Here is a 16658-nt window from a genome sequence, read left to right as displayed (position 1 = left end):
GGGTAGCTGTTCCCCACTCCTCCACCCTAGTTGTCTCTTTACAAGCCCTCCAGCTGCCTTTTATTGGCTTCCCTGTCTCTGCTTACCCACCTTTGCCTTTAATGCTCCTGTCCCTCTCCTCTCTCCCCACTACTGTCACTCTCTCTCTTTCCTGCAGCCCCTGGAGGTCAGAGAGTTCCTTATATTACAGGGTAGACAACTCCCCACACACACTAGCCAGTGTCCCTTCCCTCCAGCCAGTATCTGAGAGATGCCTGAGGCGCAGCCTTGCCCCCTCTGGCCAAGCCGCTGGCCTAGCCCAGAGCTGTGGGAGCTCCCCAGCCATCGGATCCGTGAGGAGCAGTGGCCAGCCTCCAGCTCTGCAGTGCATCGTGCCCCGTCCAGACACATTTGAGCTCTCTGTGCTCAGGAACCGCCAGGCCCCAGAGCAGGGCTCTGCTCCAAAGGCAATTCTTCCCCTGCAGGTGAGGCTGCTTTGGTGGCCAAAACTGAGTGCATATTGGAGCCATTTCCCACGTAGCTGGCGGCCAGTCACCTGAAGTCTCAGAGGCACAGACAGGGCTCTCTAGTAAGGAGAATTTTTATTTTTTAATCATATTTTGAAAAAACAAATGAGTAGTTGGAGAAAACAGGCGACAGAGTGGGTGGCCACTTGAGATGCAGAGAGGAAGATCAAAGCCCACCAGGCATGGAGGAAGCAGCCTTGGTGTGGCCCAGAGAACAGTCTAGGTGGCCCATGCCTCATGAAAGGCAGCCGGGGCCTGGGAGGTGCTGGGGGAGGGAGCCTCGGTCACAGGCACCCAGTGGCCCTGCTTCCCGACCCAAGCACTTTGGTTAACAGTCTTCAGCTGAAACAAACACCTGTTGTCAAGAGACATGCAGCCAAGCTCCCAGTTCCCTGAGAAGGCACTCACAGCTCCATGTGGGAAGTGAACCTGCCCAAACTATGATCCCAGGCTGCTTTCTTCTTCCAAGAAGCAGCTGGAATTTCTCCCTCTGGACTCAATCCTTCTGGCTCTGCCCCCTTTAGAGTCCCAGCCCAGGGCAATCAGCCAGGAACATTCTCCGTGTTTGCGTGCTGATTAATTAGTTCATTAGAAGAACCACAGTGACGCTGTGACAGTGAGTCCATTATTTCAGTCATAGGCTGAGAGTCCTCTTTTCCAAATAAGCATTCTCTATCAAATTTCCTTACAGATCCCTCAGTTCAGCCTCCCAATTTAGGGCAACCAGGATCCTGAAGGCCAAAGAGGGGCATTACTTGCCCAAAGAAACATAGAGCCCAGAGTGGCTGGGCCTGAAAGAGAACCCAGTCTCCAGACTCATCCCAGTGCTTTCCCACTTGAAGGTGTTGTCTCCCAATATTCCAGCTGGGAAAGAGGCTGAACTCTAAGAACACACTGAGTGTCTAGAACCCTCAACCCATTTTATGCTAGTCAGACTTACTGCATTCTAGTACATTCTTTAAAAGTACTCTTCACCAATGTTCTATAGAAGCTAGGGAAATTCTCGAGGTAACAGGACATGATTGTAGAGGCAGTGCTGAAGGAAGGGATGCTAGGACCTGGTCTCTCCTCCCTTCTAATTTGGAGAAGCCATAAAAAGCCCATATTACCTATTAGGCCAGCCAGATTATTCCAGGTCTTCCCTTTTCTTGGTCAACACCATGCTTACTTGGGCATAACCCAAGGATCTGCTTCAACCAGATCCTTCTTTAGAACAATAATAAGAGGTGTAATTCCATTCGTTTCCCCCTCCCCCTACACACACACACACACACACACACACACACACACACACACACACACAAAAGAACAGGCAGGGACTGACCATAGTGCTGAAGGACCTCAAGGTGGAAGTCATGGTGCATCCATCTACATTATCTGTTGCTCACACAGCCTCCATTTTTCTCCCTGTCCCTGAGCTGCTTCCCTATCCGTAAGACACAGCAGGGAAATAATACAACCTAGCAAAGCAGATTTCTCTGCTTGACCAACAGTCTCCAGAAGCTAACGGGATCGACAGGTATATTTCAGGATTTGCATCTCTAGAGTGTTCCCAAGAATTTCCTCCCACATCTTACCTGATGAGGTCAATAGGCTGAAACTTATAAAACACTCCATAGCGTGCCCATTCTTGATACAGCAGCTAAACAAGAAAAATAGGGAAACAGATTAGAGGCGGGGGAGCAACTGTTCACCTTTGTCTAACCTAGCAAGTCAAGATTTTACCCCCAAAGCCATCCCAATGGCTTCATTTGGATGACTAGCAAGTCAACATTGAATTTTCAAAGTCCAGCTTCTAGGACAGTTCTCATGAGACATCCACAAGGGAGATGTCCTAAGGCAGGAGGCTTTAGAAGCTGACTTCTTCCCCAGAAAATAAAGGTGACCTTTGTCACACTCCAAGGTAATGCTACACCTAGTCATCATAATCTTTCTTTCATTATTCCTTTGTCTTGCTTAGTCCAGCAAAATGAGCCCTGGCATTCTTTTATTCCCTCATTTAACAAGTATTAATTGAACATATACTATATACCAGGCACTGTGCAGACACTGGAACACATTCTAGAGGATAAGGGAGAAAATAATGCACCAAACATATCAAGCCATGCCATCTTGTGATATTTCCACAGCAAATTTAGCAGAACTGGCATGTGGACAAACTTGTGTATCAGTCCCAAGGGCAAACCACATTTTAGTGTCAAATACCTGGCCAGCAATCTTCACAAGTCACCCACAAGTAAATGAAGTAATTTGATAACAAAGCATCACTAGACATCACCTAGCTGCCCATGCTGAACAGATACTAGCACAGAATCAAATTATTTGTCTAGAATTGCGACTTATAACACAGTTACTACCTTGTTATGTTCTTTATTCTCCTTATACATCACATCTCCTTATACATCACACAAAATTCACCTGGAATTCTGTCAAGGAAAAGCTACTGCCATTGGGTACTTTGTATATCCAGTTCAACATCCACCCTACAGGAAGCCATCCTTTTACTTAAGTAACTTTAAAGACATTATATGAAAACTTCAATAAGAATTGGCATTCCTACTTAATGCCTATAGACTTTTATTGTCAGAAATTCTCCCAACAACCAAAAAATAGAACCAGAAACTACACAGATCCTGACAGAACAAACTGCACCCACAGTTACTACCATGTGCAAACTAGGAAACCAAGACACAAAAAGGGGTGGCAATGTGAATAATGGGCACAGGAAGATCTGAATTCATGAGCTTGGACTATGCTCATTCTAGGCAGGTGCCAGCTACTAATCTTACTGTTATTATTACATCTTCTTCTCCCCCTCATCTTGGGCATTTCTACCACCCTTGGTTTTTATTCTCTCTCCCCAGTGCAAACTCTGGGCTCACCAGCACCTGGTTGTCACAGTGACATCATTTGTGGCCCAAAGGGAGGCCAGCCTGCGTCAGGAAATGCAAGGCAAGTCCTCCCTTGAGGGCTGTGGCACGTCACCACCTGCCTCAAGGGCTCTGCCCTCTAGAGCAAATTCCTCTCCAAGTCACCTGTCCAGCCAGAACCTGAGCCTGAGAACACTTACCTGCCATTGCCCTGGATGGTACAACTAAAAATACTCCAAGAAGTCAATATGGCCCAGTTGGCTCAGGCCCAAACTAAGAGCCAAGCTCACAGACCTTATCCCTGGTTGGATCCCCGACCTGCTATCAGAAACCTTCAGAAAGTCCCTTTGTCAGTGTGGTACCCTCTAAGCACAGAGCTGTATCCATAGTTTATGGATAAAGATGAGGATGAGCCAAGAGAGCTGTTTGAGTTCCATGCAAAAAGGTGAACAGTTGCAAAATTGGACACAGGAGGAGATCATTAGGCAGCCCCTGCAGAAGAGCTAGAGCTACAGAGCATCAAATTGGGGGCCTGGCACCCCATGTGGCTCACCCAAGCCAGTTTATACATCCTTACAGGAGAGGTAGGGAGAGGGTGGAGAGTGCTACCTTCCCTACCTCCACAAACATTTAATCACACACAATTAGAGACCAAGTGGGCCATGCTAAAGCCCAGGTTCCAGGGTCCCAGTCAGGGTCAAGGGAGGCATGCTCTGGGGTCTATGCCTATGGGGATTAGAGTGGTGTGAGGAAAGTTCAGAAGGACAACCACGGTAAATTGAGATAATCCCTTTAAACTTGCATAGACTAGAATTTTCTAATGAAGCTCTTGGCAAATCCACTTCCTCTCTTAGAGCTCCAGCATGTCCTCTACACCCATTGGCCAAGCCTGAAAGCAGATCAGGGAAGATCTGCAGCTCCTTCTCAGTGGACAGCGCCTTATTTCAGGGGTTCTGGGTGAAATTCCAGGCATGTTGGTCTGACCCCAAACCTTTAAGGCAGGAAGCAACAGCTCCCCTAGAGACCATCCCATCTGATTGATCACAGCATACAAGTGGCCCACAGGCTCCCTAGGGATTACGTTTGACAGTGGATCAGTTGGTTTGAGTATTTCTTGAGACTATAAAGAAACCCAACTGTTAAAACCATTCACAATGCCAGAGCACAGCAAGATGTTTGAGACTTGTGGCCTCCTCTCAGGCCACAAGCTCCTCAGAGAGCAGCTGGACGTGCAACGGGCAGAAAGATGCCAGCTGTGGCCAACTGAGAGGCATGAATGGGACAGGGTGGATCTAAATGGGAGAGAATGGAATTCTATACCCGGATCCTACAATGACCTGTTTGAATTTTTTGGCAAGTCACCTCAACTATCTAGGTCTTTTCCTTTAATAGTACAATGATAGTTGTGCAGAATTGGAAAATTAATCCTCAAGTGAAACCAACAAAATGAAGTGAAAACAAGAAAAGTAATTTTTTTATCAAAAACACAGACTGACTCTCTTTATACACCTTTTAGTGAGTCACTTTGTAACTGTCCACTAGAGAAAACAATTATTGCCAAAAGCTAGAAAATCCAGGACCAACGGTTTAAAATCACTCCAGTGCTGGGCTTTGGGTTCCCCCTGTAAGTGGGTGGGAGCCACCAGGAACCAGTGGGGTCAGACAGCCCTCAGAAGATGCTAATGGTCACTTCGATGGGATGCTTGAGAAAACCAGGCAGGTCTGGCTATTGTGGAATTAGGTAGTTGCTAGCAGCCAGGGGCTACCCATCCACACCCACACTGCTCCCTCTTCCTGCTGTCCCGCTTTCTAGAAAGGTGGGAAGCCCCTGTGCTCCAGAGGGAGGAAGACTCTTTTTAATTATCCTTCAGGATGAGAGAGAGAGAGAGAGAGAGAGAGAGAGAGAGAGAGAGAGAGAGAAAGCCCTCCAGGTGCTAGCTGGGGCTGAGTCTATGGAGATTGCACAACTGCTTGAGGCCAGCTGGAATGGAAGGAGTTTGTATTCTCAGGGGCCACTGGGCTTGCCTGGAATCTGCCTACAGGAATCCTGGGCCTCAGGGAGATCATGGGAATAGCCACATATTACAGGGAAGAGTGAAGGAGAACATCCAGGTACTGGCAGGATGGGCATTTTGAGATGCCCTTGCAAGTTATCCCCAGAGAGGCCATCCCACATTGCAGCTTCCATGTCCTCCAGCACCAAATTCAAGGGTTCTTTCTCCCTTGCCCTCAACCAAAATCCCTCCTGCAGCCCTCTCAATGGATGATAGGCAATTACAATGTAATAAAAACAAATAAATATACTGCACATATTCAAGGGGTTGGCTCTTTCCTCTTTAGATTACCTTTAGACACCACCATAAACCACTGAAACTACAGGCAGGAACCCAGAACCCTGGTCAGATTTCCCCTCACGATGTAAAAAAAGCTGTGTGCACCCGGCTATAGGGCTCCGGCTGGAATCTTGACACCGAGGTTTTAGTCCTGACTTGACAAATGTTTTTGGACATTGGAACCAGTTTCCTCACCTTGCTGGGTATGTTTCCCAAACCAAACAGACAGAAAAAAGCTTCACTCTCACTCATGGTTTCTCTTTTCCCCCATCACATGTATTTCCCTAACGTGACCCTGGCAGAGGAAATCAAAGACACCAGGACTTGCCAGCAAACCCAAGGGAAAGCCACAAGAACAAAGCCTAGTGTCTTTCAAAGACACTGGTCCACCTCCGCTGAGCACCCTTTTGATGTAAACTTTGGGAATTATGCACCGGGATGCCTCTCCACTCTGGCTGGTCTCTCCCTGCCTTCCAGATTCTATCCAATTGACCAGTTGGGTTATGCACTAGGAATAATTCTATTGGCCTAAGAAAAACATTTCCTGGGAGGAACATGTTTTGTTAAAAGGTTTTGTTGTTAATAATAATATAACATTGCAAAGACAAATGTACATATATTTTGGATAGTCTACAATTTGCTTGTCTCTGCCTCTGTAAAGATAAGAGAGGGCTGGCTGATTTCTCCCATCAATTGCTGTGTGATCCTGGTCTGGAATGTTCCTATAAAGTGCTCTACCTGACAAACTGGGTCACCACCCACCCAGCAGGAGGTTTCCTAGGTGGACATCAGTAGTGATCACTCTTCAAAGGGGAGGAATGTGAAATTAGAGAGTGGGAGGACAAAAAATTGTTAGGGTGAGCGAGGTGAGATGTGGGGCGAAATGCTTCCTCCTTTTCCTTTAAATCTGATCCGGGACTTTTCAGGAAATTAAACACCGAGACTATTAGCATCAGATAGAAAACAGATGAGGTTAAGACATCGAAATACTAGAGCAGATTCCCTGGGCAGGCAGAGAAGGGACATGTGTAAGCAATCACAGCAGTATTTCTGGAAAAGACCTTTTATGTTTTTAATACTTAACACTTCATAACAGGGACTAATAGGCAGGATAAAAAGAAGGCTGCTCTAAATGCAACTTGGGGGATGAATGATTTTCCAGACAACAGAGTTGGGTGGGGGAGGTAACTTCTTGGGCTTCAATTCTTCACCCCTACTGCCCTTGCCCACCCTCCTCTGCTCGCCATAGTTGCTGAAGGCTGGGGAAAACTGTGTGGGAGGATGGCATGGGGTGGTGGGGGGTTGACAGCCAGATGTGGCATTTCATTCATGGGCTAGTTAAGGAGGCTGGGTGATCCTTAGCCCGCCATGCCATGGCAGGGAAGGGAGCACACCCCCATGCCCTGAGTATCGCAAACAGAATAAATGGGATCTAAGTGAGTGGCTGGGGAGAGAGTTGTCCAGTCAGGAGCTGTACTGGCATAGGAGAGATTCTTTCAAAGGGACCTTTTCCCTCCCCTAATTATATTATATATAACCTCTAATTCCTAGCTGCTGGAATACACAGTGTGAATGAGCTTCCCTCTCCCTCAGATTTCTTATCTGAAATTTGGGAATGGCTATATCCCCACTAGAGCTGTGGTCGGCAAACTGTGGCTCGCGAGCCACATGTGGCTCTTTGGCCCCTTGAGTGTGGCTCTTCCACAAAATACCACGGCCTGGGCGAGTCTATTTTGAAGAAGTGGTGTTAGAAGAAGTTTAAGTTTAAAAAATTCGGCTCTCAAAAGAAATTTCAATCGTTGTACTGTTGATATTTGGCTCTGTTGACTAATGAGTTTGCCGACCACTGGCCTCGAGGATAAGAAGGAGAACTTAAAGATGACCCCCAAAAAAGATAATGGCATGGAAAATAATAAATTTTTAGCAGGATTCGAGAGTCAGAGGTGTCCCAAGCCCTGTTTCTGTTTATTATGGCAGTGTTGTCACAGGTAAGGTGCAAAGTCTTTCTCTGCATCAGTTTCCCCATCTATAAATTAAGGAATTTGGACTTCCAGTGTTTCTCAGTTAAGGCCCTCTTGTCATTAGGAATGGGATAATGCTTTTGTGTGAGATGGTTAGCCTAGCTGGCCCATCAGGCACTTCATACCAGCAGCACCCCCATACACACAATCATGCCAATGACCAGAAATGGCCCTCACATTTCCAAGTGCCTAGAGGGCAGGGAGCAGTGGAAGGACTGCTGAAAAATATATAAGCAGATAAATCAAACATTTAGGACACTTCTATCTAGTTCCACACCCATCCATGGTCTTCCATGCTCAAGCACTCAGTGCAGCATAAAGCCAGCTTACCTTTCTGTCATTCATGTCATCCCCTGGACTATCATATTCACCCTGTACGAGGGAAAGAGATGCTAGATAAAGCCCATGGAACTGTTAAAAACAGAGAAAATATTTTCTTTTTTCTTTTTTTAACATCATCCCATTTTTATCATTCTCATTTGAGGAAGATCAAAAACAAAAACATGATATGGTAAGGAACTAATGTTCCTTCCACTTTCTTAGTCATCAACCTTTGCAGTGTTTCCTGTGGACAACTTCTCAGACAGATAATCCCCTCAGATGCTCCAGAGGTCAGCCTGTGCCTCCTCATAGCAGATGCAATAGCACAGCCTGTGTCTGTAAATGGGCATATTACATGACATCACCCAGTACCGTGTTCTGCTCACCCCTGTCCACAACTGACTGAACCTAACCTCATATATGCCCATCATAAAGATGTCAGTAAGGTGAAGATTGTCATCTGGGAAATTCCTTCAGGCATTCAGGGATCCCCACCTCGGTCACCTCATTTGGCACGACTCTGTGACAGGTGCTAAAGAAGTCACCAACCAAATGAATAGTGGGGGCATTTCATTCATGGGCCAGTTAAGTTCTTCATGAGTCAACTTGAAGAATGTCATTTAATTGTATTATGGGATGTTTATAACATTACTTCCAGTCAAGTAAAGCTTTGGTTACAATCTGTTTTCTTCACTTAACCAAACAATAGTATAAATAATTTTGAGATAGTTCCTTCAAAATGTTAAAATAAAATAAAAATATGACACTTAGTATATATTTGCATATTAAGGATGAGGAATTTCACATCCACACAAAACTATCATATACAAACGTCACTTTCAACTATTTAAGGACCTGATGGTCTAGGTTGTGTGATATCCAGGCCATAGGCTTTCCTTCCACCGCCATCCACCCATTTCCAACATCTCCTCCCTTTGACCACTTGCAGGCCGTCTCTGCCTTCTCACACTTTCCCCAAAAACAAAAGCAGGGAGTGTAGGGAAAGCTCAAATAAAACCAGTTCATTCTGCCTTTGGGGAAATAACTGGACAGACAACTGGCAAAAATCAAACTGGGGCTTATGGTCAGTCATGAGCTGCCCAGAATCAGCCAAAGTATTTTAATGTCATGATTCATTCCTGCCTCACCTCGCATATATCCGCCCACTGTGTTGCCTGTGGTTTTTAAGTTTTTTAGGCCTACAGGGAGTGTGCTGACAGAAATGGTACTTACGTCATGAAGAGGGTAGGCCGCCTCATAGATATTGTTTGCTATCAGAAAGTTAATACCTATGGAAGAAAGGAAGATGAAAATAATAACTCTAGGGCAGGAGTTCCTTTTGACACATATTAAGCCCTCACCCACCTCTCAGCTGAGAATCACTGCACCCTCCTCTATGGCCCCCCAGTCTATATGCGTTTTTATTGAGCTTTAGTTCTTAGTGTAAGAGCAATATTTTTTCATTTCCCAAATATGAAGTTATGTTTTGATATCAGACAGGCTCTTTCAAACTTCGCATTTCTCCTGTCCTCACATATTCAGATCTCTCCAGTCCAATCGCTCTCCTCCTCCACCGCCCCCTCCATGCCCACCAATGTCAGTTGAGAATATCTATGTTGAATGATAGCATAGGGATGACTATATAAATTACTGTAATTATGATCAATAAAAATATGTCCCATAGCACTTTATCTGAACTCCCTTCTGGCACCTCCCTGTTCCTGCACAGAGCAGTGGTTATTCCTGTCCATGGCTGATCTGTGGACCATGAGCTGCCTCAGTTAGGGGAATGCAGGCCAGTAGTTCTCAAAGTATGATCTGAGGAACCCTGGGAGTCCCCATGACATTTTCAGTGGGTTTATAGGTCAAAACTATTTTTTTTATAATAGTACTAAGATATATTTACTTTTTCATCTCTAGTCTCTCACAAGTATACAGTGCAGTTTTGTGACATGTGATGACATCATCCCATGACAGTTGATGGAATGTATGCTTGCATGTTCTTGTGCTTTAAAAGTTTTTCAGTTTTAACTTTTAATGCAACAAATATTAATCAATATAATCCACCTAAACAAAAGCCCTTTGGGCACTCTCAATGATTTAAAAGTATAAAGGGTCTCTGAGACCACAAAGTTTGAAAAGCCACACAAGAAATTCATTTTTTAATCTCAACAGTATTTCACACCACCAGCCAATAGCAAGCCTATAAAATATATGTTCAATGAATCAATGGCTCTGTCCCTTTAACTCTAATATGCTCACAACACAGAACCTTGTGTTCAGCATTGAGGCATGGTTATTGTTTCGTTCATGATTTTATTCAGCGGCTATTAAGTGGTCTACATGTTCTGCCTGAATCAGATGGGAGGGATTATTCTCACCAATTCCAGCACGGAGGATCCTGCCATGCTGGGAGGCACACTTAATCATGGGGCATGTGGGGAGTCTCTGCTACACAGTGATTTCCCTCATCTCAAATGCACTTTCTGCCCTGAATCACTCTTTCCAAAGAGACTATAGATAGAAGTGAGATGAGGAGAAAATTGGTTTTGGAGGGAAACACATATGATATCTAAACTCTTAAGTAATCTGCATTTTCAGGGCTCTGAATAAAGGACAGATTTGGATAACAAATCTAAACAACAGTTACTCATTCAAATTCATGATTTTTCACCTCCCATTTCTACCCAATGCCCCACCTACAAGCCCAGAAACCGCAGAGGTTCTTAAACAATCCTCTCTCCTCTGTCAGCCTCCCCTTCCTCAAATCTTGTGCCTATTCACCTCAGTTCTAGGATACTGGATGCCAGAAAGACCATCCATGGGCTCATTGGGAACAGAGGCCACAAGGGGCACTCAGTAGAAGTGGCCATTTTCCAGTGAGTTGAGAGCTGTGTTTGGTGCAGCGGCATTACCAAAGGACCAGTCCTTTACTGATTTTGAGTTTCCTCCTTGGCATGAACATAAAACATCAGAAATAACTCTGGGGAGTGGGAGGATCAGAGGGTGGGTAAAAGGAGTGCAGGTTGGGGGAGGGGTGCCCCAAGGCTCAATGAGCTGCAGATTTGTCCTACTTGCAAGACTACAATTTCACTCTGAGCATCATTAATCAGTTCAAGAGCCATAACCACAGCAATGTGAAGCCACCCTACAATAATCAAGGGGAGGAGTCCCACGTCGGGAGGGGGTGGAGTAGTTCAAAGCTACACAAGGGCTGTCAACATGGATAGAGGCTGAAGCATCACAGGCGGGTAGGTCTTCAACTAGACCACACCCCACGCACTACCCCACCCAATCTTTCCTCCCTTCCCCTTGTCCCCCTACCCCCTGCACCCCATGGTTGCCACGGCAGCAGTATACACCCTGAAGACAGTCTCAAAACTGCATGGGGAAAATTAAACAGGTGTTGAACTCTTCTGCTAATTCTCAACTTTGCTGAGCACAGTAGCTGAGTGTCTGAGAGAATTAGGCTGACAACCTGAACTCCTGGGTCCTACTGCCAGATCCTCAGAAAGATTTCAAATCATTGGAGGTCTAAAGCTGTGCCCCCCACCCCCATCTCAAATAAAGTTTCCTTACAATGCATGCCGAAAGCAGGCAGCTCACTTCACTTGTGAAATTTTGTGTGTGCAAAATTGTTTTGTGTCCCTCAAAGGTCTACAAGGTACCTGAAATCAGAGAGCACTCCCCTCTCACCTTTGCCACTTATTTATAGCACCTAGTTCCCTACTGGGAATACTGAAAGAATAATGGCTGTTACAAATAACTACCCTATGGCTAAACTTATCTCAGTGACTTTCCATTTATCACAGGCACTCACCTTCCTCACTATTTCAGTTTTCTTTGGCAATCTATGCTGATGAAGAAACTTTAAACTCCAATTCATTAGTCCACTTCCTAAGAGAGGAAGCCCAACAAATGGTTCTTTGTCTTGGAGCCAATATAATTCATGTGATCCTAACCCAGATAACCAGAGCCCCCACATGCAGTCATGGAATGTGTCTCTGTCTCCCATGGCTACGGACCTCCTCTTTTACAGATGGTGTTCTATGGGCAATCCCAATCACTGGCTGATGAGCAGAGGGAGGGAATAGGACATAAAAGAAAGAAGAATGGGGGGTGGAGGCAAATTGCAAAGTCACTGTGCATCCACAACTTCACCCAAGAATGGGAATTGTTTTGGCCTCTTGAGTCACCCACAGACTTCAGAAACCAAGATTCTACCCCCAAACAAGCATGAAAATTGGTTTGAAAGAAGAAAATAATCAAACATTTTTTTAAAAAGAGTCTCTGCTTTGAAAATTGAAATTCTGATTTTTTTCCTTTCTTTTCAGCAAAAATGGGTTAATTGGTTCCATCCATGTGGCCATAATGGCAAAGCTTTCTTCTTCAGGATCACGTCTATTGTCCTTCCTTTCCGCTCTGGACCCAGGGAGAGAGATGCCCAACTTCCTTTCCCATTACTCCCAGAAGGGGGGCCTGGGAGAAGGAGAAAGCATGGAGGGTGTTCCCTCTACCCACAGAGAGTAGCAGTGTCTCGGCTCCAAGCATAGCTCACTAGGGATACCTTCCCTGATCCCTAAGTCCCATCAAATCAGCAGGTACTTCATACCTATTGCTGTTAGAACTGTAACTCCCAAAGGACAAGGTTTGTGTTTCCTCTTTGCTCATCACTGACTACAGCTCTGCACAGCCTGATCCAACCAGATAGGTCTTCTGCATCCATAGGGTCAGGACCAAGGGACAGAGCAGAGCGGGCTTGGGCCCAAGACTGGTACCTGAAAACACACACTCATAACACAAACCTGAGGCCTAGCATTTAGCTTCCGAAACATCTCTGGTTTCCTGGACACAAAGGATCAATCAAAGCACAGTTTATGGTCTGCCTCCCAGAGAGAATCTTATTAAATCTGCAAGTGGTACTGGGTGACAGGGACTAAGCTCTAGTCCTTCCAGGCCAAATTCAAAGGAAACTGCTCCATTGGGACAGGTACTTAGAGGAACGGTGCCGAACTCCTGAAAACCCATTTGGTTTTGATCCCCCCAGAACAGGGCCCAATCTACCCGGCGTGCTGCTTTCATCCCTTCACTCCAGCCGGACCTAAATCTAAACCAGAGCCCCCAGACGGTGCACTGAGCAGAGACTATATTTACCCATCACCAAATTGTCTTGACATGTGTTTAATTACTTAAATGCCTTTAATCCAAAGTCTTTTCTTCTAACAAAATATAAACCAGTTCAGCTGCATGAATGATAAACCAGATGTTTACAGCACACAACATGGTCTGGCTTCAGTCAAAATAATTAAGACATCGTCTCCTGAGTGGGGAGGGGGGATGCATAAAGCATATTCATGTAAATGCTCTGACACCAAAGTGTCTATGAAAATGTAGCTCCATCAATCTGCAATTCTCTGTCCATGAAAAGGCAACCATGACTTCCACATGAAGGAACAGGAAAGGTGTCCATCCTCCTCGGACATGATCACGGGGCCTTGGGTTTCTTTCCATGGTCAAGTTTACAGCTTTCTGTGATGGGGTAAACTCCCAGACCCTGAAAGCTGGCCTTATGTTATGATTAAGGAGGCATCATGGGGCTGGGCCAAGTCTGTGATGGCTCACATGCTACTGCCACCATGCAGAACCAAAACTCACAAATATATTTAGCCTCTGAACATCATGTGTGCATTGGTCCATAATCCCTCACTTCTAGGGGTAAATAAGAGAGAGATTCCCTATCCACACCTTTGTAAATGGTCTCTCTATTACTATTCCCAACCTAAAATTTTCTGATTTGAGTGTGTCATTTGTTTCTGATTCTCTGGAGTGGCTCCCATCATGTCTTTTTTTATTAATTGCTTTCTTTGTATGTATCTCTCTTGCCAGACAACCACGTGGCTTATTTCCTCTTGTCCTCAAATGTTAATTCAAAAGTAAGCCCGCCCCATAAAGGCAGGGATTGGTGTCTGTTGTGTTTGTTTGATGCCCTACTCTATTCCCTTAGTTCTAGAATCTGAATGACACATAGTACATACTCAATAAAAAATTTTTTGAATGAATAAATGAATCTAACATTGGGCAGACCTCAGCTTCCACCTCTCTGGGAAACCTTTCCCAATAACTTTATTCATTTATTAATTGATTAAAGAGCTATGAAGACAAGCTAAGGAACCCAAGTTCTAAATCTGGCTTTGAATCTCTAACCTTGGGCTCCAAGGTAATCCCTCTATGGTGAAATGAGTTAACATCTGTTGAACCTATTTTGCATGGTAGTATACAGGAAATAATGAGAGTAAAAGTGCTTTGAAAGCATACAGCTACACATGTGCAAATGGTCCTTATTATTTGGTCCTTATATATTTGTACAGACACCTCTTATCTGGTTATCCCAGCTCTCACAACAGAGAGCTCAGAAGAAGAAGTATCGAGATCTCATAAAACCTGTTCCCTAATGTTATGTGAATGTACTTTAACCACAGCAGAATCCTTCAGACCCTCCTTCACTCTCTCTTTACCTAAAATTCTAACAAGCTTGTGTTTCTGTCTCCCAAACAGCAAAGCAAAACTGAAATAACAAAACTCAGAAAGGAAGCTAACCTGGGTCAAAAATTCAAGAAATCCAAGAGTGTGGAGCAAGCAACCCTTGAAGAAACATTAAAAAAAAAAAAAGTATGTTCTTAGTAATGATCCTGAATCATCCATAAAAGGTTACTATGCATTTATACAGGGAATATATGCTGACCTATCCTATATAATAAAAGTCTAATATGCAAATTGACTGAATGTCGGAATGACCGTCCACTGACCACCAGGGTACAGATGCTCAACGCAGGAGCTGCCCCCAGCCCACAGACCCCAGGCCAGCCAAGGCAGGTGCCAGCAGGAGCCCTCCATCACCCCGCCAGTTGCCCCACAGACAGGCCCTGATCACTGGCCAGGCCTAGGGAACCTACCCATGCATGAATTTCGTGCACTGGGCCTCTAGTTATACATAAGAAAGCAGAGACTAGTATAAGAGATTTAGAAAATTTTTTATACAAAAAGATGTTTCTGAGAAGATCAAGAACTAAACCACTAACGATATTCCCCTTTCACTTTGGCTCAAGGTCAAATTTGCAGCCCAATTGCAGAAACTAGAGGGCCTTATGGTTTAAATATTTGCAGTCTAGTTTTTTCTCCTAGTTTTGACATTCCATTTTAATTTGTGCTTTTTCTGTTTCTTATTTTTTAATTTATTATTTATATTATGCTGTTTTATTGTTTTTCTTGTAAGCCACCTCAGAAATTTTATGGAACAGAACAGGAACATAAATAATTCAATACATACAACTTGTATGCAGCTCAATGCTTTGCAAAAGCAGTCATTCAAAACAATGCATTTTCCACAAAGAAAAGAATAATACTAAAAAAAAAATGAGAGTATTTCTGAATTATTATTACCTTCAGTACTTTTTTCCATCTTCTAATTCTAATCTTTATTATCTTTCCCATCTTTTAATTTCCATTGTAATCTGGTATAATAGGAAAGGGAATAAGGCTCTGTACATTAGTCACAGAAGTAATGACTTTGTAAAAGTTAATGCCAAGGGTGAAGGATCAACAAAATACCTTGGACAACAGTTCTAAGTACTGTCCTGTCCTCCTTATCTTCTTTGTATGAAGCAATCATCCTCTGGAGGATCTAAGTCAATTCTATGCCATTTGTGCTCCTCTACCCAACCAGAGAGAAGAGCAATAAAACAAAATTCACCCCAAGGCTCAAAGGCCCATATTATCTTGAGGCCTCACCCTGTTATCATATTTTTCATTCTTCCTGATCTTCTAAGTAAGATTGTTTAAGTTGACCAAGGAGCTTAGAAAGAACTTGATTTTCCTAGGCAGAAGTCAAACAAGGTGAAAACTGGCCTTCAGGGTTCTCCTCTGCTGGAAAGCAGAGAAGTTCAGTCATATGTCCCTTGTTACAAAGCTAATAAATCACCAGTAGCTATTGTGCAACTACCAGATTTTATTTATTTTGGGGAAAGGGAGTTAGGGCTTCAATGTATGAATTTGGGGCAGGGACAAAAATATCAAGTCCATAACAATATGTAACTATTAAGGCGTTTGCATTTTATCTAAAAGAAATGTGGATCTATTTTACCATTTCAAGCAGGCCAGTGATATAATGAGTATTGCCTTTTAAAAACAGGCTACATTTTATAGAATGGGTTAAAATACACAAAACTGGGGATAAGAAGATGTCTTAGTGCTTGGGAAAGTAATTCAGGTAAAAAATAATACAGTTCATATAGACTAGGATAATGGTTGTGAAGAGAAAAAGTACACCAATTGTAGAGATGTTTGAGAGGTCAGTCAACTCAACAGCACTTAGTTATAACTTCTGGCTTGAGAAATTGAGAGCTAGTGTTTATTGAAATTTGGATTACATGGATGGGAACTGTGTTGTCCCCCAAAGGGAAATCTATATGGTCCTTTTGGTTCACATTGTAGTTCAGATTCTTTCAGGGCAACTGCATGGAGATATTGAATGTGTAGTTGGATATTTAGTTCTGAGAATCTAGATAGAAAATAATTCATCACTAAATTTTCATAATGTCCATGCTTAAA

General features: G+C 44.0%; 1 protein-coding gene across 1 annotated transcript in view; it reads right to left on the bottom strand.

Annotated features, from left to right (window-relative positions):
- ANO2 (anoctamin 2) overlaps positions 1-16658 on the bottom strand; it is a 310827-nt gene that overhangs the window by 183415 nt on the left and 110754 nt on the right. The window contains exons 8-10 of the mRNA XM_080659102.1: positions 9285-9340; positions 8061-8102; positions 2084-2148 (exon numbers count right to left, since the gene is read on the bottom strand). Coding sequence (XP_080515228.1) covers positions 2084-2148; positions 8061-8102; positions 9285-9340 — 163 coding nt within the window. The remainder of the gene's footprint in view (positions 1-2083; positions 2149-8060; positions 8103-9284; positions 9341-16658) is intronic.

This window comes from Plecotus auritus, assembly GCF_963455305.1.
Source record: "Plecotus auritus genome assembly, chromosome: 3".
NCBI classification, from domain to species: Eukaryota; Metazoa; Chordata; class Mammalia; order Chiroptera; family Vespertilionidae; genus Plecotus; species Plecotus auritus.
Note: the sequence above shows the minus strand (reverse complement) of the source record. Positions and strands in the feature narration are given on the sequence as shown.